This window comes from Stylophora pistillata, chromosome 6, assembly GCF_964205215.1.
Source record: "Stylophora pistillata chromosome 6, jaStyPist1.2, whole genome shotgun sequence".
In the NCBI taxonomy this organism is placed as follows: Eukaryota; Metazoa; Cnidaria; class Anthozoa; order Scleractinia; family Pocilloporidae; genus Stylophora; species Stylophora pistillata.
In genome coordinates, this window is record NC_142524.1 from 30,835,123 (window position 1) to 30,857,927 (window position 22,805).

The 22,805-nt window shown below is 39.4% G+C and overlaps 2 protein-coding genes across 7 annotated transcripts; both read right to left on the bottom strand.

Annotated features, from left to right (window-relative positions):
* Positions 1-8,893: 8,893 nt before the first annotated feature.
* Positions 8,894-19,201, bottom strand: LOC111339360 (uncharacterized). Of its 6 annotated transcripts, XM_088724628.1 has the most exons (12): positions 18,804-19,201; positions 15,929-16,261; positions 15,744-15,817; positions 15,264-15,350; positions 14,237-14,329; positions 13,589-13,681; positions 13,063-13,125; positions 12,828-12,890; positions 12,476-12,593; positions 11,401-11,443; positions 11,084-11,213; positions 8,894-10,003 (listed from the first exon to the last, which is right to left on the bottom strand). In XM_088724628.1, the coding sequence occupies exons 2-12, from the start codon at positions 16,236-16,238 to the stop codon at positions 9,473-9,475; spliced, it is 1,605 nt and encodes a 534-aa protein (XP_088580754.1). In that variant the 5' UTR covers positions 16,239-16,261; positions 18,804-19,201; the 3' UTR covers positions 8,894-9,472. The 6 variants fall into 6 exon arrangements, with proteins under 6 accessions (XP_088580754.1, XP_088580752.1, XP_088580750.1 ...); XM_088724626.1 differs by having other exon boundaries at positions 15,744-16,251; positions 18,826-19,201; XM_088724624.1 differs by having other exon boundaries at positions 15,744-16,251.
* Positions 18,575-22,588, bottom strand: LOC111339352 (uncharacterized). Its single transcript, XM_088725137.1, has 3 exons — positions 22,547-22,588; positions 21,382-21,545; positions 18,575-20,047 (listed from the first exon to the last, which is right to left on the bottom strand). The coding sequence occupies exons 1-3, from the start codon at positions 22,586-22,588 to the stop codon at positions 19,222-19,224; spliced, it is 1,032 nt and encodes a 343-aa protein (XP_088581263.1). The 3' UTR covers positions 18,575-19,221.
* Between the last annotated feature and the right edge of the window lie 217 nt (positions 22,589-22,805).

The following is a 22,805-nucleotide window of genomic DNA, read 5'->3' on the forward strand; positions in this document are numbered from 1 at the left end:
TTTGGGTTTTTAGACTAGGTGGTTTGTACGTGTTATATAATGCTAAGAGATTGCTTTGACTTCTATTGAAATAGGTATAAAATAAAACACAAGAATGGTACCAGGATCTGAGGGTAGTCTTTGTATATCACTGATTTTAGTTAACAAACTACATGTAAATATTAGTTGCTAGTGATTTCCTGATTTGTGTAACATTGCCTGACCATTTCTTAAACATTTAACTCCTAAAAGATATAACGATATGAATGCTTATCAGTAAAGAAGGACAGTGCATTTGGTGCTGTTCTGTCATATTGTAAAATCGTTTTTGAAACTGACGCAGTTTTCACTTGCCCATCGGCACATCACAACAGAGCACCATCGCAAGGGAGCTTCAATTTCAAGATCCCTCGCCAACGCGAGGCCTGGAAAAGCGCAGAAGGCGCATGTCTTTCCATGGACTTGGGTGACGTCAACAGGTCCAACCTAAAATTCATCGTCCTCAGTCAGATTCTCCCAGTGCACGGAGAAACTGGTGAAGTGAGCAAAACGTGGTTAGTACATAAAAACTGTTGTTCTTTACGCGAGGAGAGTTGTGCCTTATTATTTGGACCAAGGTTCAGTGATGTAGTTAAAACATTTCCGCTGACTCTGTGAGATATCTTAGAAGTATATAAGAGAAGCCAAAATTTTGTCGGTGCTGATATTCAACAACTGGAAAGGAAATGAAACCAACTCGACCCCAAATAGAGTAGGTAACCATTTATAAACTCATGGATAGAAACACGTAGACAGATTTTTTCCCAGGGTGCGTAAAGATTTAGCAAGGAGGATGATTTCACGATAGAAACACCGGAGGAATATTTAGACACCGAGGTTTTGGATTAAAAAAAACGCTTCTGTGAGAATTTGTTTCTCAGTCACGGATTACAATAGAACATATTTTCAAGATGTTGCGGTACCTCGTTCTGCAAAGAACATGAATTCACTTTTATTTCAATCCCGCGTCTTTCTGGTTTCCAGAACAGCAGGTTCCAGAATCTGAGACGTTGAGGTCACCAAAGGGGAGGAAAATGAAATAATTGGGTGGCCTTTAGTCCAACGACATAGACAGGGTTCACGTTATTTTCTATTCCACTGACGTAAAAACTTGCTTTCCAATTCGAGAAATCTCGCCTTTACCACAACCTTCCCATTGTTTACCAAGGGTTAGAAAATGAAAATAAAATATTGCGTGCCCAAGTCGCCCAAAGCTTGTGTTTTCGCGAGAATGACGAATTTGAAGCAAAAATTATCGCTGCTCAGGGCGAAAGGTAACACTCGGCAGAAAACACTGTAAAAGCTTCACGCTTACCCCGAGTATCATGCGACTATCAGTGGTGGAAGAGCGGGCGAAGTGAAGAGAGTGGAGAGTTTTGGTACTGGTTTTGGTGGCCATCCTGATAACTCGAACTCTTGTGGAAATGTGGCAGTGCACAGGTGGGGAGCAGATAATGGGGACAAAAACATTAAGACTACGGGCTACATTCTTGTTCAATGATGTAGTAGTTATAGCTCCTATTCGGTTCCAAAAGATTTGCTCAGATATCTGTCCTCGGACAATATTGTTGCTGATAAGCGAAGAGTCTTTTCAAAAGCAAAGTTGCCTTTAAAGTTAATCCAAGTTTTTCTGTTCAGAGGAGCGCAAAATATTTCAAAAGCAAAGCTTAGGAGAGACAGTGAGTCTCTAGTAATGTCTGAGGGTAAGTTCATGAACAAATTTTTTTTCCTTGAATAAAAGCTTTTGTTTTTATCATCGATCCTTCAAATTTTTTTGTAGCGCGCGAAGCAAACGTTTCGAAAGAGTCTACCATCAAAGACGTCAATAGCGTGGAGTTTCCCTTTTTCAGATTGGTTTGGCACGATTTTGTGACGTTCTTGAACAAACTGTTGAGTGAAGATTGTTATTTTACAGAATGTAAGGCGTAACAGCTGGGTAAAACCATTTGGAGAACATCACCAGCTAAATTCCTTCAAAGATTTTCGTCCACACTATGTCTTAATGCGTTACGTGACCTAATTGGGGCAGCTTACTTTGGGAAATGTCCGGTGTTGACGTATAAATGGAATAGAATGTCGGTCCACCTTTGTAAAGTTAGAATGAACTACTTTACTTTTTAAATACTTGTATTTAGTCCTCTTAATGTGTACAAAATGCCAATTTGACAATATCTAGGTATTTTGTTCGTGCGTTTCTGCTTAGGCACGCTTACCAGCCAGTTGTTCGCTGTTCTCTCCTCGGGAAGGAACGAAATAATAAGGAATGAGGAATTTATAACCCCAGAATTTTTATGTACTCAGCACGTTTCGCTCTCTTCATCAGCTTCAAACGCACGAGGAAAATCTGACTGACAGCGATGACCACGAGGTTTGGCTCGTTGACCAACTTGATCAAAATATGACTGAAAGCGCCTCTAAACGGTTTCGTGCAGCCCTGATTCATGAGCTACCGCCTTCTTTGTTGTTAATTTTTGACAATTTATTCCAGCGTCTTCTTAGCGTTTGGAGTTATGAAGGCTGACGTTCGAATGAACTGTACAATGGTGAGCAGAGTTACATCGCGTACCTCATTTTCCAGCCGAAAAAAATAACGTCATTTTCTGAATTCTTTTGGAAGCGATAGACCATTCCCAAATAAATGTTCATATCGTGTGCCACGGGATTGACAAAGAAACCTTATTGTTAAGGACAGAATAAACTTAAGTGACATTTGTGCTTCGGACTTACCATTATGTGAAATCACTTCCAAACGCATGCAGAAGCTCTTCCAAGCTAGAGTTCAAAGAACATTTCTCTCCGGCTATTTTAAACATGGAATTTTTAAAAGAATGCCTGATAATACAAGATGAAATTCAGTTTCCAGGCAAGGTAAGCACGCTTCATTCTTTTTTTTTTTTTTTTTTTTTCGCTCTTTTACTTATAAGATTTAAATATGAATTCTAAGTAGTAAGTGTTGTAGCCTCTTTATGATTTTAGCAATGAGAAGTTAGTGTGAGATCAAACAATTTCCCCGATTTGACATTTAGGAATAAAATGGTTAAGGAATGGTCAGTCAATGTTACACAAATCAGGAAATCACTGGAAATTGAAACTCCCCCGTAGTTTCTTTACTCAAATCACTGATACACAAACACTACTCTCAGATCTTGCTGGTATCGTCCTTTTATTTTATTTATACTCATGATTACAACAGAAGTCAAAGCTATGTAGCAATCTCCTGGCATTATCTCTTATAAACCAACAAACCAAATACCAAACTAAGAAATAGCGCTTGGTGTTCCTTAGTTCCGATAACATTAAGGGCTATAAATTAGTATTTACCACAATGAAAGCCTAGTAACGGATGGTAACCTCAGAGGTACCGCTCAAATCAAAAACGCGCCGAAGTAAGTGTGTTCTCTCTCTAGGTACACTACAATCTTAACGGCGGCATACAGCGAGATGACATCGCCAGCTTTAAGGGGAAATAATCCAGCTGCGTTCAGAGTAGCTTTAGAACCTGCTAATATCCCTGGTTGTATCATTGTAATCGCTTTCCTGTTCACACGAACATGAACTGTGCCAGAAAAGTGGGAATAAATTTGGGTGTGAATATAGTACCATCCAGGGGTAGGCACAGTCAGACTTCCGTCATGGTACATCATACCGCCCATAAGATGACTGTATGGCGTACTATTCAACCAGTCTTTGAGCACTGGAAGAAATCATATGTACAGGTGAAAATGAGATCCTTCCTCAAAAGACTGACAAATATCCGAGCATGTTTTCGCGCTTAATGGTGCCTATTGTCTTAAATATCCTCCCAAGATTATCGCGCGGGAAAATGTTCACAAATAGCTTAGCGTGTATCGCGGGGGATGTTTATCTTACAGAACAAACAAGTTCTCAAAACAAACAGACAAAAGTCTCGTCTTCTGTAATAATGGCAAAACCTTCACTCCTCGTAAATAAAATTTTTAGCGGACTATTATCGTATCAGACATTAGTTTCCAAATACCGTGGGATATTCATCAGATTTACCTGGGGAATATTCCGACGCGCAACGCGCTTCGACCAATCACTTGCCAACAAAACGTATTTCGTGGGCCATAAAAACCATTGTATCTTCAAAATAGAGTATTTCTTTAATTATTTCATCTTTTATTTTGCTAGTTTTGTACACCAAAGCTTTCAAACCTAGGGTACGTACATATTGCGAGATGTAAAGTCTTTTTCCCTCTGGCGTTAACAATCGACGGAGATCCATTCAGTATTTGGGAAAATTTTCTCTTTTTACGTTTAAGGAAGATAATCCATAACATTTCTAGGAGTAAAACGGATATTTTTAACCTCCTTTGCGATACGCAGACGCTATGATACTAACCGACCGTCTAAATAAGACAAAAAATACCTGTGTTTGGTTGAGAGTTCTTCTCACCTATGGGGAGGGACCCAATATGAGCGGACGGCTTATCTCGTCCCTGTCAACAGAAAATCGTCTCTGTTGGCCATTGTTAACTTGATTAAATTTACACTATGATGGTTTAGTGATACACAAAGTACCGCAGAAACTCTCCTCTACCTTCCCATGCTCAGACAATTTTGTACGCAATGTTATAGTTGCTCTAAAATCTAGAACCAAAACTGCAACCGAACATACATTTCAGAATGATATAAACTTGACTTTGAAAGTCAGTATAAAAGTGTTAGAGGCCCATTAGCCCTTAACCACCAATCAATCATCTAAGGTTTCTGTGGTAAGATGGGTGAGTATGTCTCTTGATCCTGGATAAGCTAGTGGTCCGTTAAAAGCAGGGGTGAATGACGAACTTTACGGAGAGATTTTCGACCGAAAGCAACCAATTTTCTTAAACAACAAACATCAGTGGTCTTCTCCTTTGTTTTAGCTTTGTCCAATTTGCTGTGACATTTCCTTCGTTCCATGGCAAGTTGAGGTTCCCAAGCGGACACAAAGATGATTGATCAGAATTTCATTTACTGAAGTAAAATGAACCTTCGTCCTTACTAGAGAGACTCTGGTAAACTTTCCTCCTCGTAATGGGGCTGCTGATATTGTTCGGGAAAATTGGTTACGGATGTGGATGCTCAAAAGAAATTGGTTAGATTTTTTTCAATTTCTTTTTTCTTGACAATTCCAAACTATCTTGCACTTTTAAAACACTAGTTCCAAAGCTGAAATTGTATGAATGTCTGCTTTGTCTGCTCTTACTGTGTCTTCAGCGACGAACTGTTTCAATTTCAGGGGCGTAAAGTCTTTTTCCGTTCAGCGCAAACAGCCGGCGGAGATCCATTCAGTATTTGGGAAAAATTTGCCTTTTTACTGTAGGGAGGATAATCCACAACATTTCAAGAAGTAAAACGGATATTTTAAACTTCCTTCTAGATGTTCAGGTGCTATAATACTTACCAACTCTCTTTATAAGACAAAAAATACGCGTGTGTGCTTGACAGATCTTCTTATGTATGTGGAGGGACGCAATATGAGCGGACGGCTTATCTCGTTCCTGTTAACAGAAAATCGTCCATGCAGGTATTATTGAATCGATCAAATTTACACCATGATAATACACTAAGTATCTTCGAAACTCGCCCTACGCGCAATCATACGTTTCAAGATGATGAAACTTGACTGACTTTGAAGATGAGAATAAAAAGTGTTAGAGGCCCATCAGCCCTTAATTGCCAATTGCTTTTCGCCGCTCTCCTTAGCAGGAAAAGACAAGATTAGTGAGTATGTATCTTACCTCTGGATGAACTAGTGGTTCATCAAGGTCAGGGACGAATGACGAACTGGGCCAGCCTGAATAAATATTGCTAATAAAAAATAGATAAAAATAAACCGGTTAAAATTTCTGAGTTTAGACAGGAATGACTATTCTAGTGATTTAAAGACGCGATGAGTCTTTTAATGAGCCAAGAGGCTAATATCTTGAACATGGAGAAAAGTCTGGAGCGCAGTCTTTACTAAAGTACGTACAGTATACATTGTATTTGAGATACATGAGATCTTTACCGTTACGAAAGTACTGTTCAGCTCGGAAGGTGGTTTTTTTTTTCATTTACTGCAGCCTTCACATCGATCAAATCAGAGTTGAGGTTTTCAACCTAACATAAAGATAAAAATACAAAAAGAAATTATTAACTTAATATCTCTGACCCTTGAACACAGAAAAATTATCATCATCAAAACAAATTTCTACAATTTATTAATCAAGAAACAATGAAATGTTTACCTTTGTTAGAGTCCTACTCAATTTGGTGAGGTCGTTCTTTGTTCCATCCACTGGAGCCTTCACATCTTTCAAATCAGAGTTGATATTTTCAAGCTTTCATTAAAATACAGAACCAATTTCATCAGAGAAAATAACGGACGTTTGCTGCGAATCTTGTTTTGAAGGGTTAAGGTCGGGTTTAAGTTTGACTTTCGCCGCTCTTTCGGGTCCGATCTTTCTCGTTCCTCCGCGAGAAGAACGGGGTTCAGAAAGGAGCGCGGGTTCCAGTTCCCGAACAGCAGCTGGTGATCGAGCCTAGGTCGGGTTCACTCTCACGATTAAATTGGACACGTGCAAGAAGAGTCATCAAACGCATTTTTTTTTATTATTTCACCTCACATATGCTGACGCACTCCTGCGAAAATTTCTTTTTTTTTCTTTTAGATTTTCGCAATTCGCAGATTGAGTTAAGATTTGAAAAATACATTTGATAAATTGCCAAGGTTAGTCAGGACCAGTCTGATGAATTATGAGATCAATGTGCAACCTCGTTCCCAGGACTTTTTCCTTTTGTTGGGGGTGGAGTTGGGGGTGAGGCGGGAAAAGCCCCTGGGAACGAGGTTGATCAATGTGAGAAGCCCAGAGTCCTTTAATGAGCCAAGAGGGTAATGTCTAGGGTGAGGTCTTTATTAAAGTAATACAATATTCATTGTTAAGATAACAGTGAGATCTTTATCTCAGTTGCTACAGTAACACTGAAATCGGCAAAGTCGTTCTTTGTTCCATCTACTGCAGCCTTCACATCTTTCAAATTAGAGTTGAGGTTTTCAAGCTAACATTAAGACAAAGATACAAAACAAATTTTATCAGAGAAAATAACGGACCCTCTTACCACGATTATACTCGTTTCACCTCACGTAAGGAGCACAGAAATTCCTAGCTACCATCCCGCCCCCCCCTCTCCCTTGAAAAATCCTAATTAGGTCCCCTCAGTTCTGTAAGCACTACAGAGTATTAGAGAGCTGTTTCTCATTGGTTAATTGATCAAGCCCTTACCAAGTCAGATACGTTTGTCTTGCACCCCCTTAGGAATGTCTTCTCGGGTGATTGATGTTTATGGTACGCAGCCCAATTCTATTCTATTGCTGTCTATGAGATATTCTGCAATCCCAAATATATTGATATCTAAACATATTTAGGTGTTTCGGCTGGTATATATTATTCTCTTTGCTGTCTCTTAAAGTGCCTATGACATCAACACGATTTTCACTCCAAATAAAAATGTAGTATCTCTATTATACATCTACTGAAAACAAAGTCTGTCTAAAATATTTTTACCCCTAAAATTTTAGCTCAAAGTTGGCCTTTTTTCGATCAAATAGTGGTCGGAGACTGGGATCGAGTTTCTTTGTCGGTATGACGTCATCTTGTGTACCCAGGAGTTTTGAAACCACTCGTTGCAGCATAGTTACGACCAGAGAAAACAACTCACAATGTCTTCCTCCTTTTACCTTCGTTCCCTTACTCTGTGTTGTGTTTTCCGCCATGATGCTTTGAATTCCAGCATGCTGTGGTACACAAGATGACATCATGAGGCCTGTTTTGGCCACGCGATTCGATACCACTTTTTACAAAGAAAATTGTCAAACTCAGAGAGCTATAAACTCTTCAATTTTTATTATTTGTGGATGAAATATTTTCTTATTGCTTTTTAAGACTTCTAGTTTTTATTTAAGTTAAAATACCGTTGGTGTCATAGGCACTTTAACATACCCTGGTAAAAAAAATCCGTCCTTGGATACTAAACACTCATCGATCGAATATCTTATTTAGCCAGTCCGTGTTTCTATCTACGAGTTTACAAATTTATACCTTTTGTACTTTGGGCGAGTTCGCCTCATTGCTTGTGCAGTTGTTGTATACGAATACGGACAAAAATTTCACTGTCTGATATTTGCCATAATTTATATCTCTGAGTCAGCTGAAATCTTGCTAATCTTTGGCTAAATAACTTGACACTCTCCACACTCAGTTAAGGAACAACATTTAAGTATTCATCACGCTTTGCTCTTTTCACCAGCTTCACCAAGCACAAGGAAAATCTGACTGACAGCGAAGACCATAGGGTTAAACCCGTTGACGTCATGCGACTTTCCTAAAGGCTCGAGAAAAACCGAGAGGCTTGGGTTAGGGTCGCGACCGGACTTGAACTTTGAGCGTTTTTGTTGTTTTTTTCATCATTTCTAACGTTAAATTTTTTATTTTTTTTTCTCATTTCCCTCATTTCTTTGACCATATGCATTCTGCTTCGATTACTACCTGAGATTCCTGGAGCAGGTAAGCAAGCTTCATTCCTCGATTTTTTTTCAACCCTTTCCCTTCTAAGAATTAAATATGAATTCTCTGTGTTGTAGCCTCTATATGATTCAGGCAATAAGAAGTGAGTGTTGGATCAAGCAGTTTCCCCAAATTGACATCTTTTTCTTCTTTATCTTTGACTGCTCCAATAAGTATTCATATCATTATCTCTTTCGGTCTCTTTAAGTAGCAAAATAGTTAGGTATGTCAGTCAATGTTACGCAAATCAGTACATCAATGGGAAATGAGTTCCCTTGTAGTTTGTTTACTTAAGCTAGTGATACACAAAGACAACACTCAGATCCTGCTGGTACCATCCTTGTCATTTATTTTATGCTTAACATAACATAAGCCTAAGCACTGTTAATAGCAATCTCTCAGGTTTATATATCTCTTACAAACAAACTAACCAAATACCAAACTAGGAAATAGAGCTTGGAATTACTTAGTTCTAATTACTAAGAATCTAATTAGTTCCAATAGCAATGAATCAGTATCTATCGCTAATACATAGAGTTAGCCAAGCCTTAAAGCGGGGATCGATTTGGTTAATTTTCAGCCTTCGTTTTATTAAAAACACCTAACACTACCTGTCGAAGAGGTTACACATTCAAGGGAGTGCGGGTGGGGGAGGGGGAGGGGGGAGATTGACGGGGTCCTGAACCAGGTGACGATGGACTCACAACTTGCAAAACGATCAACACGCATGCTGGCCAGCGGTATTTTCAAGCAGCTAAAGAACTTCGTTGATGTTTCTGATTAGTCTAAAACTTTAAAGGCAGCTTTGCCATTGAAATAACTGTAAGCTTATCGGGAACGATATTGTCCGAGGACTTATATCTGAGCAATTGTTTTGGAACCAAATAAGAGCTATAACTACTACATTATTGAACAAGAATGTAGCCCATAGTCTTGATGTTTTTGTCCCCATTATGTGCTCCCCATCGACCCACTGCCACGTTTCCACATGAGTTCGAGTAATCCGGATGGCCTCCAGTACCAAAACCGATCCTGGAATCACAGCTGTTGCAGTCATATTGTTCGTTACCAAGGATACCGATTCGCGCCCTGGGTTGTTTGGCACCAGACCCCGCACACAATGCGTTAAATCCTTCTCGGTTACAGTTATATTGCATTGAGGCGTTTGAACGAAGCAGCGACTTCCATGTGTCTTGGCCCAGTGAGGTTGGGCGGTATTGCCCATCAGCGATTAGAGAGTATAAGGAGGATGCTGTCACGTTGATGGTGATGAAGTTGATTTCTTTGCCGTTTTTCATACCCAGACAGATCCTGGAGAACTTTGTTTCCCAGTAAGAAGGTAACATGGTCTCTTCGCCGTCAAATCCAGTCTTGCCAGCAGATGGGTTGTAATCCAGCGCGTTACTCCAAATTAATTGATTATAATGAAAGGTGTCCTGTTGAAAAATACTAAACTATCAAAACTCTCTTCGTTCGCGTGAAGTCCTGGTGAGATTCTCCAGTGTTATTCGAGAAAAATGTACAGTACATGAAACAGTGTGAACACGTTTTCCCTTTAAGGTTACCGTGCACCTTCAGGGGTGTCTCGCGTACAACCGATGTAGCGCGTCCAGTTTAAACTGTAGATATCTAAACCCCTATTTCAAATTAAAGCTTATAGGACTGGCTATCAGACTATACCAAAAATTTTGAAAAAAAAATTAACTGTCGAATTTTTCACGACTTCTAAATGCGAGCGCCCGAATCACCTTACATGTCAAAGCGAATGTTGTTTTTCGCTTATTTAATGTGTTCCTCCGTTTCCGGGGCCAAAGCGCTAAAAAACGTGTCTGCGATTTGCCATATTCAATTTCAGTGAAAAGTTACAGAACATTTTTAAAATAGGATTAAAAAATGTGGAGTGATCGTACAAAAATTTCTCTTGAAAAAAAAGTATTTAGAAATAAAAAATTCGAAGACACCTTTTTGTTGTGTATATCTTAAACTAGCTACTGTCAAAATTTGAGAGCAATCGAACAAATTCCCTTTGACTTGTAGCTCTTAAACGGGGATTCGGGCGCTCGCATTTAGAAGTCGTGAAAAATTCGACAATTAATTTTTTTTCAAAATTTTTGGCATAGTCTGATAGTCAGTCCTATAAGCTTTAATTTGATATAGGGGATTAGATATCGACAGTTTAAACCGGACGCGCTACATCGCTTGCACGTGAAGGTGCACGTTAACCTTAACTCCAATTAGTATGTATCCGACTTTCCATTACTGGAGCCTCTCTAATTTCTAATGGAGTTTCGAATCATCAAGAGGCTACCGAACAAGGTTTTGTTTATGCTTGACGGGAATAGAACACGTGATCTCGATTGATTTAAATCCTCTCCACTCACTTTTTAATGAGTTTCGGCTTGGTCGAGTTCGAATGAACACATCTAAACAAATTCTTTTGTAAACCATTTTATTGATTAAAAGAAGTGACAAAACTACCCATTTGGGCATTTTTATCAACATCGTTTTAGGTTTACCTTGGAACCATCCATCTTCATTACCAGAGTCCAGCCACCACCCCCACATCCATCAAGAGCTGTCATGTGACAGTAAACTGGAAGGATCTTTTTCCCCAGCCTCAAAGGGTAAGCTTTGTTGGCGTCAGATCTGAAAAATGTGGAAAATGACATTAAACGAATATAATTAATAAAGGGGTGGATGGAAGGTTTTGATTAGGAGTTTTATGACTCCAACGAAAGTCACGCTCATGGCAACTTGGGATACTAGCCAAACAGCCGGATTCTCTAGTTAGCAATTTATTGTAGAACGTGGTCTAATGGATGGAAAAACGTACCCATTTCTGTTGTACAGTTCTTTACAACTTTCAACGGCTGGGGCTTGAATTTTGAAAAGAAAATCAGAGAATAGAAATTAGCGCGTTCACTTTCCCTCCCAATTGCCGGACAGACCTGAAAAAGACTGGCGGCGAAAAATTTGCGATCTATATCGAAAGTGACTAAATCGTGAGAACACTGAACGATGATACACCATCGTAATAAAAAGAAACGAGTTTAACTCTCCAAAAGGTTTTTGTCCTCAAACCCAATATGAAACATATATATAGGAAAAGCAAAAAAAACGATAAAAGTATCAACAAGCAAGGCACCTGGCATTATTTATCCCTTTTTGGTGAGGGAGAGGAGGGAAGGAGGTGGAAGATTTTTTTGGGGGAGGATCTCATTGTTTCCAGGGGGAAATGAGGGGAGATCAGTCATCGCCAACAGAGTATGAGGGAGGACTATAGGAAATTGAATGCCAATGATGGGGACGGGGGTTGGATCATTTAAAATTACAGAACCTAAAAGGGGGGGGGGGGGAGTTGCATTGGTCCAGGACGCAGTGGCCTAATGGATAGTGCGCTGAATTCTGGATTGAGTGGTCTGGGTTCGAGACCTGGTCGGGTCATTGTGTTGATTTCTTGGGAAAAACACTTCAAGTGCCTCTCTCCACCCATGAGTATAAATGGGCACTGTCCCCCTCCACCCAGGAATATAAATGGGTACTGTCCCCCTCCTCCCCGGAGTATAGTTGGGTAATAGCGAATTGACAAGGACGCCTGATGAAATGCTGGGGGGGTAACCATCTAGGGGGGGGTACTAATACCCCTAGTCACTACATGCAACAAGGAAACCAGTATAGGCTCCGGCTGGGTGGCCAGATAGGCTCGAGTACAGACTTTACCCCAAGGGGACTCAAATAGATTTCATCACATTACAATAAAAACCCTCCCATCCCCCCTCCCCTGACCGGTCCATACTATAGCTACTCATCTTGCTAGAAAAGCAAAAACTTTTTTGAGCATCGCTGTACATGCACACTCCTTGACGTAATCACATTCGAGACCAATTTTGAATTTCGAGAACATTTACGTGTTTCTTCGCAAGAATTGGCTGCACAGCAACAATTAAATTTGCATTCCTCACTCGCTGAGTTCCAGGTAACATTCTGGCACGACTCGTTTAAACCACGTTGAATGGCTTTGTTGAGCTGAGGAATAAAAAATATTATAGGATCGCCAGCATAATCATTATATTTTTACTTTTATTCATATTAAACATTATAACCCACCCATTAATTTTCGCGCGACTCTATTGGCTACCTCGCGCCACGTGGTACAAAATTACCGAACACTCATCACGCAGTAACCCTAACTTACGTTGCCAGTTGTCTTCAGAAAATTTTCGTCACTGATGTTCTTACTAACAATTTGACGATATTTACCCTATTAACTGTGCAGTTTAGTACCGAGACATCATCGCTGGTTCTATCTGACCTAGACTGCACCTGGTTAAAGAAAGAAGAGCAGTATTAAAAGATTGTATTTCAAGAAAAAATGAACTTTCCAGAAGAAATTACGACTAAAGAGATCGTGAGCGCAAAATGTTGGATCAGCAGTAAGAATCACGATACTTGTTTAGCATAATGCGTGCAGTTTTTTCGTCGCACAAATGTTTACCTTCGTCACAGAACTTTTCAGGTCCGACAGATCATTGCTTGTACTGTTTAATGTAGATTGTACCTGGCAAGAGGACAAGTAAAGATTCCCAAGTTTAGGAGAGAATCGCACAGTTGAATTCTTATTCTGGTTCGCACTTTGATTGGCTAACGAAGCAAGGTATTAGGCAATGAATTGCAAGTTGAGAAACAAGTCGAAAACGAGGCTAAGTTGTACTGTTTCGCAATTCTTGTTTCGCGCTCAGGATAAAAACAAACAGCATAATTTCTGTTTTCTTTTTTTCGTATTTTTATTCAATTATGCGATTCAAGGAAAATCCACTTACCTGAATCGATAATTCCGCGCTAAATTTCTTCGCGATTCTTGCGATATCGGTTTTCGCGTGCAATTTAACACGAACTCAGTCAAGATTCAGGTAATGACTTTTCCTTTATGACTGTATCAAAATACCTTTTGAACAGAAACGTGCCTAGAGTGAACTTGTCTGCCATACGAAGTCTTTACAGATATATGAATTCAGTTTTACCTCAATCACGGTGCTGCTGAGCTGTGATAGATCAATTCTTGATCTTTCCAAGTTGGACTTCACCTCGTTAAAGGATGAGTTGTAATTTTCCAGCTGTGAACAGGTTAACAGAGTTTAATAGCATGCTCTAAACCTTGTTCGCTCTTGTGGAGCCAAAACAAAATTCTTTTATCTCTGATCCACTACTTCTAAGACACTAATCTTGCCTTGATATTGTATCACATATTGCAAAAGCCGCGTAAACTGTTACCTTTATCATAATGCCATAGAGTTCTGAGAGATCATTGCTTGTTCTTCTCAACTTAAAGTTCACCTGGTTCAGGGACGTATTGAAGTGTTTCAGCGGTAAAGGCAAGAGATAATTAATTTTTCTGTTTTCTTAATTGCTTGCTCCACCATGCAGAAATGCATGTACATTCGAAGCCCCCCACCCTGTTTTAAGGCTCTAATCTTTGATTGGGATTTCTAAATTTCCCTAAATTTGGTTGAGACATTTAGGCAATAGTAGATGGCGTGGTGGACGCAAGGAGTAAATTTTGGTTGGAAACAGCACCTCTGAAATGACTTTTAAACATCATTTGAGTTAAATATGGTCATTTTCCAAAGACGTTTCCAAAATCTATTTAGCTTAAACATTGAAATCTTCACCGTTGTTGTAGTTCTCTTCAGTTTGGCAAGGTCATTCTTTGTTCCATCCACTGTGGCGTTCACATCGTTTATAGCAGAGCGGAGGTTTTCAATCTTGAGAGACAATTCGTTACAAAAGTCATCAGTAAAAGTAGCTGACGTTTGTCACCAGATTTGCGATCGTACTCATTTCTAAGGAAATACTGCAAGGACTTACAGACATAGTAACCCGTCAGATAGAGTGAAATATATGAAGTTCATATATTTTGAACTGCGGTATTAGATACGTATGATGCACGATCCTCGCAGTAGATAGCGCTATTCAAGCAATAGCGAAAATCAGATCTGAAAAAAAGAAAATCAGGCCTGTACGGGACTCGAACCACTCACCTCTGCGATACTAATGCAGCGCTTTACCAATTGAGCTAACAAGCCAACTGGGAGCAGGCTGTTAAGTTGATTCGTAATAAACCCGTGAAAGTGATAAATCAGATCGAATGAGATATATGAAGTTCATATATTTTGAACTGCGGTATTAGATACGTATGATGCACGATTCTCGCAGTAGATAGCGCTATTTAAGCAATAGCGAAAGTCAGACCTGAAAAAAAAAAATCAGGCCTGTACGGGACTCGAACCACTGACCTCTGCGATACTAGTGCAGCGCTTTACCAATTGAGCTAACAAGCCAACTTGAAGCAGGCCGTTAAGTTGATTCGTAATAAACCCGTGAAAGTGATAAATTAGTTAGAATGAAATATCATGCATCATACGTATCTAATACCGCAGTTCAAAATATATGAACTTCATATATTTCATTCTATCTGTTTTATCACTTTCACGGGTTTATTACGACTCAACTTAACGGCCTGCTCCTAGTTGGCTTGTTAGCTAAATTGGTAGAGCGCTGCACTAGTATCGCAGAGGTCAGTGGTTCGAGTCCCGTACAGGCCTGATTTTCTTTTTTTCAGATCTGATTTTCGCTATTGCTTAAATAGCACTATCTACTGCGAGGATCGTGCATCATACATATAGTAACCCATATTACAGTGCTGTTAAGCTCTGTGAGGTCATCACTTCTTTGATCCAATGCGCTCTTCAGTGTCCGATTTAAGGACATTTGGAGGTATTTGAGCTGAAATTCAGTAAGAAATTCAATTAGAATGACAGGAGTTTATCGCATGCATAACGGATCCTGTGTGGTTTTTATCAAGATGAATATTATTTGCATGGGTCTCTCATTGCAAACTAATAGTTTGTTTGTTTTATTTGATGTAATTAATGGGGAGGGTGAGTCCCTCGATTTCTTCTTTGTGAGTGTTTTTTAAGCCAATAAACTTCAGATTTGCAGTAATTCGTAAATTCGAAGAATCTACATGGCATAAATCTCTTCCAGTGCTATATTTTCCATCTACCAGTCCTTTCCACCTCGTGAACATTAGCCCACTGATAGAGAAGGAATAAGGTACAGCAGCAGTAGGACATTTTTTAAAATCTTAACCTAAAGCTCTCCCTCCCCCATCCTTACCAGTTCAGAAATGCTTGTCGCATTTTCCTTTACAAATATCTTCTCGGGTGTTTGACTTTTAAGTTGTTGAGGCCCTGAAATAGAAAGAGACAATGCAAGTCGGAGACATACAGTTAAGCTTTGTAGGAGTACTTTAAGTGAACGATATCCGCAGGGAATAGCAGGAAATTCTAAAAAAGACAAACCATTTTGTCCTGAGCATCCACATTCGTGACCAATTTTCCCGGACAATATCAGAAGACCCATGAAGAGGGCAAAGATCAAAATAAAACACGCGACAATGGCCAGCCATAATAGACGATGGTTTGACTGCTGCTTGCTTGGTTTTATGCGTTCAAGATCCTCTTGCAAGATCCATGAGTTATCTTCTGTTTCGGTGTGATCCTGGTCCAATGCTTGTTCTTCGGCTGATTCTAGAAGTATGGGCTTGTCTGAAGGCAACTTACGTTCTTCAAAGCCTATACTTCGTAAGGCTCGTGCAAATGTCCTCTGCATCCTGGAAAACTCTCTGTGAAGAACTTTCAATAAGTTGACTTATTATATGGCTGTGTCTCACAAGGACTGGGAACTACCGAGTTCACGAATTTGATTGGCTGAAATCAATACTGAAAGCGGTCTAGATTTTCCCATCTAGACCGGCATCTAGACCGTTCTAGAAAAAAAAAAGGTACAAAGAAGATAGAAAAGTTGGCATATAAGATGCAGCCATATAATAAACATCTTATTAACCGAGCTAGGTTGGTCTTTATGGGAGAATCTTGACCTCGGTTGCTGGTACAGACCTCATTGCGCTCGGTTAATAAGAACTAAATATATTTCGGAGTAATCATCAGGCCTCAGTTATTCGAAGGGTGGATAACGCTATCCACTGGATAAAGATCTAGATGGTGGACAGCGCAGTACGTTTTGTTCACTCTTATCTAGTTGATAGCTATTTATCCGTTAATATATCTTATTGGACGTTTTGCTGTGTAGTATCACTGAGTATTTTTGCGAGTTGTGCCGTATGTTGACGAGCCCGTAGGGCGAGTGAAAATACAAATAACGAGTAAAAATACTCAGCGATACCACACAACAAAACGTCTAATAAGTTATTTATTATCCAACCCGCCAAACCGTTATTTCAGTGCGGGCGAATTTCGCGGATATTTATTTATGGGGAGTGCGTGACAGAAGTATGCGAAGCGCGTTATCGTGTTGTTTCTTTTTTCTTCAATAAATGATGAAATTTCCAGGTCGTCTTGCTGTTTTTCTTCGTTCGATTTATCTAATAAACTTGGATGTATATTTTCCAGCCATTCTGACTCTTCGTCGTCGGAAATATGATTCAAATTGTCCGCCATTTTTTTTTTCGTAACTACAATTCAATTCTTCGCTTGCGCGATGCGAGAAAACCTGTTTAACCGATACTCTACGGTACAAATACTGCGTGATATTTGTACTCGTCTATAGCGTTATTTGTACTCTACGAAGTTTATTTGGATAATAAGATAGCGCTATCCGCTCATTGAACAACTGGGCCCTAATGTGTACCAGACTGACACTGACGTATTCAGTACCGTTTTGACCGAGCTAGAATGAAATAATGGATATTTGACCATATTTCCTGATGAAAAATAACTTCATTAACTTATGACGTCATTCAACTCGTTAGCTGGTCTAATAATCTTGTTGACGTACGTAAATGGTATCTGAATACGTGAGGGCATCGAATGGCTGTACATCAGTCAAAAATGTCTTTGAAAGCGCACGACGTAAATAAAACAGTCACTTATTGTTTTTCTCCAAACACAATTTATCACGGTGAGCACGCAGCGATAAGAAGTCAGAATGCCTCTCATTCGGATATGGAATTTGTGATATAGAATTGTACGCATCATCTTTGCTAATCAGATTATGTAAGAAAAAAATGCTTTGGAGGACGGTCTCTAACACAACTGATATGGAGCTGCGAAGAAGGGGTTTTCAAGATTAAACAGTACAATCAGGAAGCTCAACTTAACATTTGTTTCGCTCTAAACTTTGGGCTTTTCATTTTCACGGTCCATTCGTGTTTCGTTCCACTATCTTTATGGTTTCAAGTTTCAATTTTTTCTTGTCCCAGTGAATACTAACGTAGGCATAAAACGCGATTGAATTGCGACATTTGATATTCACAAAGGAAGCTGAGCAATTTAACGATAGCTAAGTTAAGGTCTCTAATAAGTACTAACAACATTGTCACCCTCTTTCTTAACTTCACATCCATCTTTGAAAATCGCACACTACTATGGGTAAGCTAGAGAAGTTCTTGAAGTGAGGGACAGCATCATCCACTTCAAACAAAGCCTCTGTGGTCTTTATTGATACAGAAAATTCGACCTTGTCGCGAGAACACATGCTTTAGATAACCTAGGTCGTAGCATAAATGCCCTCTCATGTTAGTCTAGTCAATTTCTAGCCAATTCAGTTCCTCCCCTTTGTTGAAGTTGATGTCTCTGATGACCTAGGTCGTAGCATAAATGCCCTCTCATTTTAGTCTAGTCAATTTCTAGCCAATTCAGTTCCTCCCCTTTGTTGAAGTTGATGTCTCTGATGCAACCAGCAGATGTTGCGAAAACCAGTAAGGCGCGGGATTGAAAAACAAAAACAATTCATGTTCTTTTCAGAACAAGGTTCTGCACAACTGAAAATTGTGTTCTATCGCTATCTATGAGATACAGTTAGGCACAGAAGCGTTCTTCCGCAATCCTACATCTCGGTCTTCGGAAATATGTCTACAGTTGGTAAATCATTCTTTTTGCTAAATCGTAACATACCCTTGGAAAAATCCCTAATGCGGATACTTGGCATTCATCAACTGAGTATTTTATTGAGCCAGCCAGTGTTCTTTCAACGAATTCATAGCTTCTAATTTTTCAGTCACTGGGTATCAACACCGACAAAATTTCGGCTTCTCGTGTTTATCTACAATATGTCATCCAGTCAGTTGAAATGTTGTCTCTCTGTTTAACTGATTCTTTGGCCAAATAATCAGTTATAGCTTTCTTTACTTAAATAGCTGAATGTTCATGTACTCACCACCACGCTTTGGCTACTTCACGAGCACGCACAGGGAAAATCTGACAGAGAGTGATGACTGCAAGGTTAGACTAATTCACATCACGCGGCTCTGTAGAAAGCTGAGCCTCGTAAAAAAAGAGAGAGGCTTGGGTCGAGTTGCGACAGGAGATTTTATCACGTACAACAATCACTGGTTTAGTCGGCAATAAACGTGTTTGTACATAAAATATAGCAGTTGATTTTTTTTTACGAGATCAGTAATCAAACAGTGCTCACAAATAATGTGTAATGTCCCATATTAGAGAACTAAAGCAGAGACGTCTTTGAAGTGCAGACGCCAACCGTATAAAGAATAAAAAATAATTCTGGCGCACTTTGACGTCAAATTATAGACCTTAAGGTCGTCGTTTTAGCATTTGAAACCAACATGTCACCCTTAATTGATTTTAGTACGAGAAAGTTTTGCAGATTTCGATAAAATCAGGTCCTTGACGATCTCGGCATTATCAAAGCAATACAATAGTTTCATACATGCATTAATTATATATCCTGGCCGAGGTTCCTCCACTCCACTGTAATTTCTTTTGTAGATACCTCCAACTAGTGGATCGTGTAACGAATCCAAGTTTCCGACTTTGAAACCGAAATCGATTGTATCTTCGTCCATGAACGTTTGAATAATGCCAAACTTAACCTTTGTCACCTTGGCTTCTTTCAATTTAGGAATGTATTTGGAAACACCAGCTAGAATTTTTTGACCCTTGGCGCGTTTCTCGTTTTCGGAGAGATTGAATAAAATATGCGCGAATTCTGGTTCCAGTTCGTTAGAGGAACTCACGGCGATGTTTGTCTCTGGTGCATAAGTCATCATTCCAACTCGGTTCCCTTTGTTAGAAAACATGCAGAAGGGTCCCATGCAGAAGGGTCCCATGCAGAAGAACATTGAAGGCATTTGGACGAGATTTTCAGGGAGCTGCACCGTGGTGATTGCTTTGATTCTGTTGCACCTTTTCCTTGTTAAAGCGGAAATACCAAGCGTCTTGTTGAATTTTCCAATGTTGTACCATGAGGCATTCACAGTTACCTCGGCGAAAATGTTTACGTTGTGGCCAACTGACAAATCTACTGCTTCTATCAGATATGCGCCACAATCTTCGACCGCTGAAATTTCTGGGACTTCAGTGTTTGTTCTAATTAGAACCACTTTCTTGTATTGAAATTGTTCCAGCTGATCTATTATAAATCTCCTCAGCCCACGCAATCTTGGAATTCACAAAGGATTATGATTAACTTAATCAGTCTGATATGTATGCATGATTACCTTAATAGGAAGAATGCTGTTCACAAATTACTTTATTTCGTTCTAATGATCGAGCGTATACAACAGTAGTTACCTGACCAGTGACGTTGTGCATAATCCATGCAAATTATAGCTCATATCATTCAATGGCAGATTATGCTCTTACATTTCTTTAGCACTTTTGTACCGTTGAGCCTGCCCTGAATTATAACCATTATATGTCTTAAAGTGTATTTCCGTTCCTGTTCCCTAAGGTCTAAGGTAGATCTCTTAGCCATTCATCTTCTCGATCAAGAAACATCAGAAACATCAGCAACCTTTACAAATCCGACAGCATTCCATTCACTATCACGTTTCACCCTCACAACCACTCAGTTAAATCCATCATTCTTAAAAACTTTAAATTGCTTCAAAACGATCCAGAGACAAGCACTATCTTTTCGCAGCCTCCGCTCATTTCATTAAAACGCGACAAAAACATAGGCAATGTTTTGGTCAGAAATTCTTTTCAGACTAATGACCAACCAGGCACTTTTAAATGCGCTCGTGCACGATGCAAAACGTGTCCTTTCATTCACAACACTGAGAAAATATCGGGACCCAAACGATCCATTAAGATCACCGATCACTTCACGTGCACCTCCGCCAATGTAATCTATTGCATAACTTGCACTTATTGCAAAAAGATATACATCGGCGAAACAGGCAGAAGACTAGGTGACCGATTCCGAGTACACCTTCGCGACGTGGAGAGGAATGACAAGGACACATCGAAACCAGTCGCTAGACATTTTAATTTACCTAACCATTCTAAGCAACATATGGCAATCTGCCGTCTTTCCTTACACTTAGGTAGCACGGAAAGCCGGAAAACTCTTGAACAAAAGCTCATCTTTCAAACCGGCAGTCTAAATCCCACAGGTATCAACGAACGCTTTTCATTCCACTAATTTATTCGTGTTTTTCTCGTTGCCATGTTCCCACCAATCACGTAGCTCCTTTTTCTTCCTTTAAAACCACACACAACCCACAATTCCCCCATTTGCTCCGACGGAGGGCTAACGCTCGAAACGTCAGCTTTTATAATCGTAACGGTGGCCAATTTACCATTTCAACTTTGTTGATATATTCAAATTATTTCGTTAACCCCACCGACGCAGCCCCAAACAGTTTTTTTAGAAACTATCAGCCTTTATTCATTTGTTCTACAAGATGCTTTGCAAATTTCCTGAACTCCACTGTATTAAATACCCCATATTCACTGCATGGGTTAATAAACATTTTATTACCTCTTACACTTTAATTTCTTGGTCGCTTTTGACTGCATTCACAATAGCACAGTTAAGCTTTTGCAGAGAAGTTTGCTCTTTCGAGTCACAGCTTGTGTCATCGACTATGTCAAAAATTATGTATTGGATAGTGCTTGCTGTTCCTCCATTCTTTCCAATGGATAACCGGGTCTATAGATGAAGATATTATAAATGTGTAGTATAATTTCGGCCGAGGGTCGGTTAGCGTCGAGCTGTTTCGATGCTTAGGCAAACGTTAGGTTCAGAACGCGAGCTCGCACACGGGGTGCAGAACACTCAACTGCTTTTCAATCAACTGAATCTACTTTATTGCTTGAATCAAGGTTCTTATATACATAATGGTAGCTAAATCATACGTGATACAAAATACAGAAGATAATACGAGTTTCCCTAGGAATAAAGAACTTAATTACCACGTATCCGCAATTTCACAGATATGGGAGGACACTTTCGTGGATCCTGCGGAACTAGTGTTCCTACGTGTTTTTAGACGGAAAACGCGTACAAGTTTCCATATTCTATGCGACACGTCGTAGGAATATTTTCACGAATACTCTAACAAAGGGTTACACATAAATCATATTTCCGGTTGTAATTATGTAATCAAAGCTTACTTTAGAGTTGTTTGTCACGCTTTGTCACGCTATGCTTAACTTTACAACAATTGTATTATAAAAAGTAAATGGTAATTTTAATATTTATTTATACAATGTTACAATGTGACGTACTGCTCAACTGTGTAGAAAGTTACCGGACCATCTACATGTTTTCAGCTTCCAATTGTTATTTAATAAAGATCGAGATTAAGCGTGGTGATCAGGTGAAGTCTTAGTGGACGAATTTGGTTACGCAGTGGAATATTAATGCATTTCAGGTGATAAAGCACTTTGGAAGAAAGAAACAGCTTATACATTAGCTAACTGTGTAGTCTGGGTATTCTTGAATTTTCCTAAACTTGGATAATAATAATAAAAAAAAAAAAAAGTCTTTTAATAGGATTACACAATTACTGGTGAACCAGTAGTTTCCATTGTGGTCCTTGATAATGTGAGTTTTTTCCATTGTGGTCCTAAATAATGTGAGTTTATTGTGTGGGAAAATAAACTGATACTGTGATCTGCAGTACTACTTATTATACCATTAATGCATACCATGGTGTTGGCCAAAATAACTGCAGCAATGTCCTTCACCATCTCTGCTGAAGCATGCTTTAGGCAAATACCCTTTCCAATATTTCAGTGATGATAGAAGAAGCAGCATGGTATTCTCTCCTCCAGACATCAGCATTCATTATTGTCCGAGCCAAGAAAAGGCCCTAACACTAAAGGAAACTGCAGCTTTACTTAATGGAAGAGACCTTAAACTCCTCATACTGAGCATGAAATTGTTCTATGCTAACCCAGGCAACGT

What these genes read in the sequence shown, in the direction of transcription:
- LOC111339360 (XM_088724626.1), bottom strand. Translation starts at nt 16,238, where the DNA reads ATGCAGAGGACATTTGCACGAGCCTTACGAAGTATAGGCTTTGAAGAA. An exon ending in TGAAAAGTTCTGTGACGAAG is followed by an intron (nt 12,891 to 13,062) that starts GTAAACATTTGT and finishes TTCTTTAACCAG; the next exon opens with GTGCAGTCTAGGTCAGATAG. An exon ending in TAAACTGCACAGTTAATAGG is followed by an intron (nt 12,594 to 12,827) that starts GTAAATATCGTC and finishes TTTATTCCTCAG; the next exon opens with CTCAACAAAGCCATTCAACG.
- LOC111339352 (XM_088725137.1), bottom strand. Translation starts at nt 22,588, where the DNA reads ATGGTGAAGGACATTGCTGCAGTTATTTTGGCCAACACCATG. An exon ending in TTATTTTGGCCAACACCATG is followed by an intron (nt 21,546 to 22,546) that starts GTATGCATTAAT and finishes CTTCATCTATAG; the next exon opens with ACCCGGTTATCCATTGGAAA. An exon ending in AGCGACCAAGAAATTAAAGT is followed by an intron (nt 20,048 to 21,381) that starts GTAAGAGGTAAT and finishes GTGAATTCCAAG; the next exon opens with ATTGCGTGGGCTGAGGAGAT.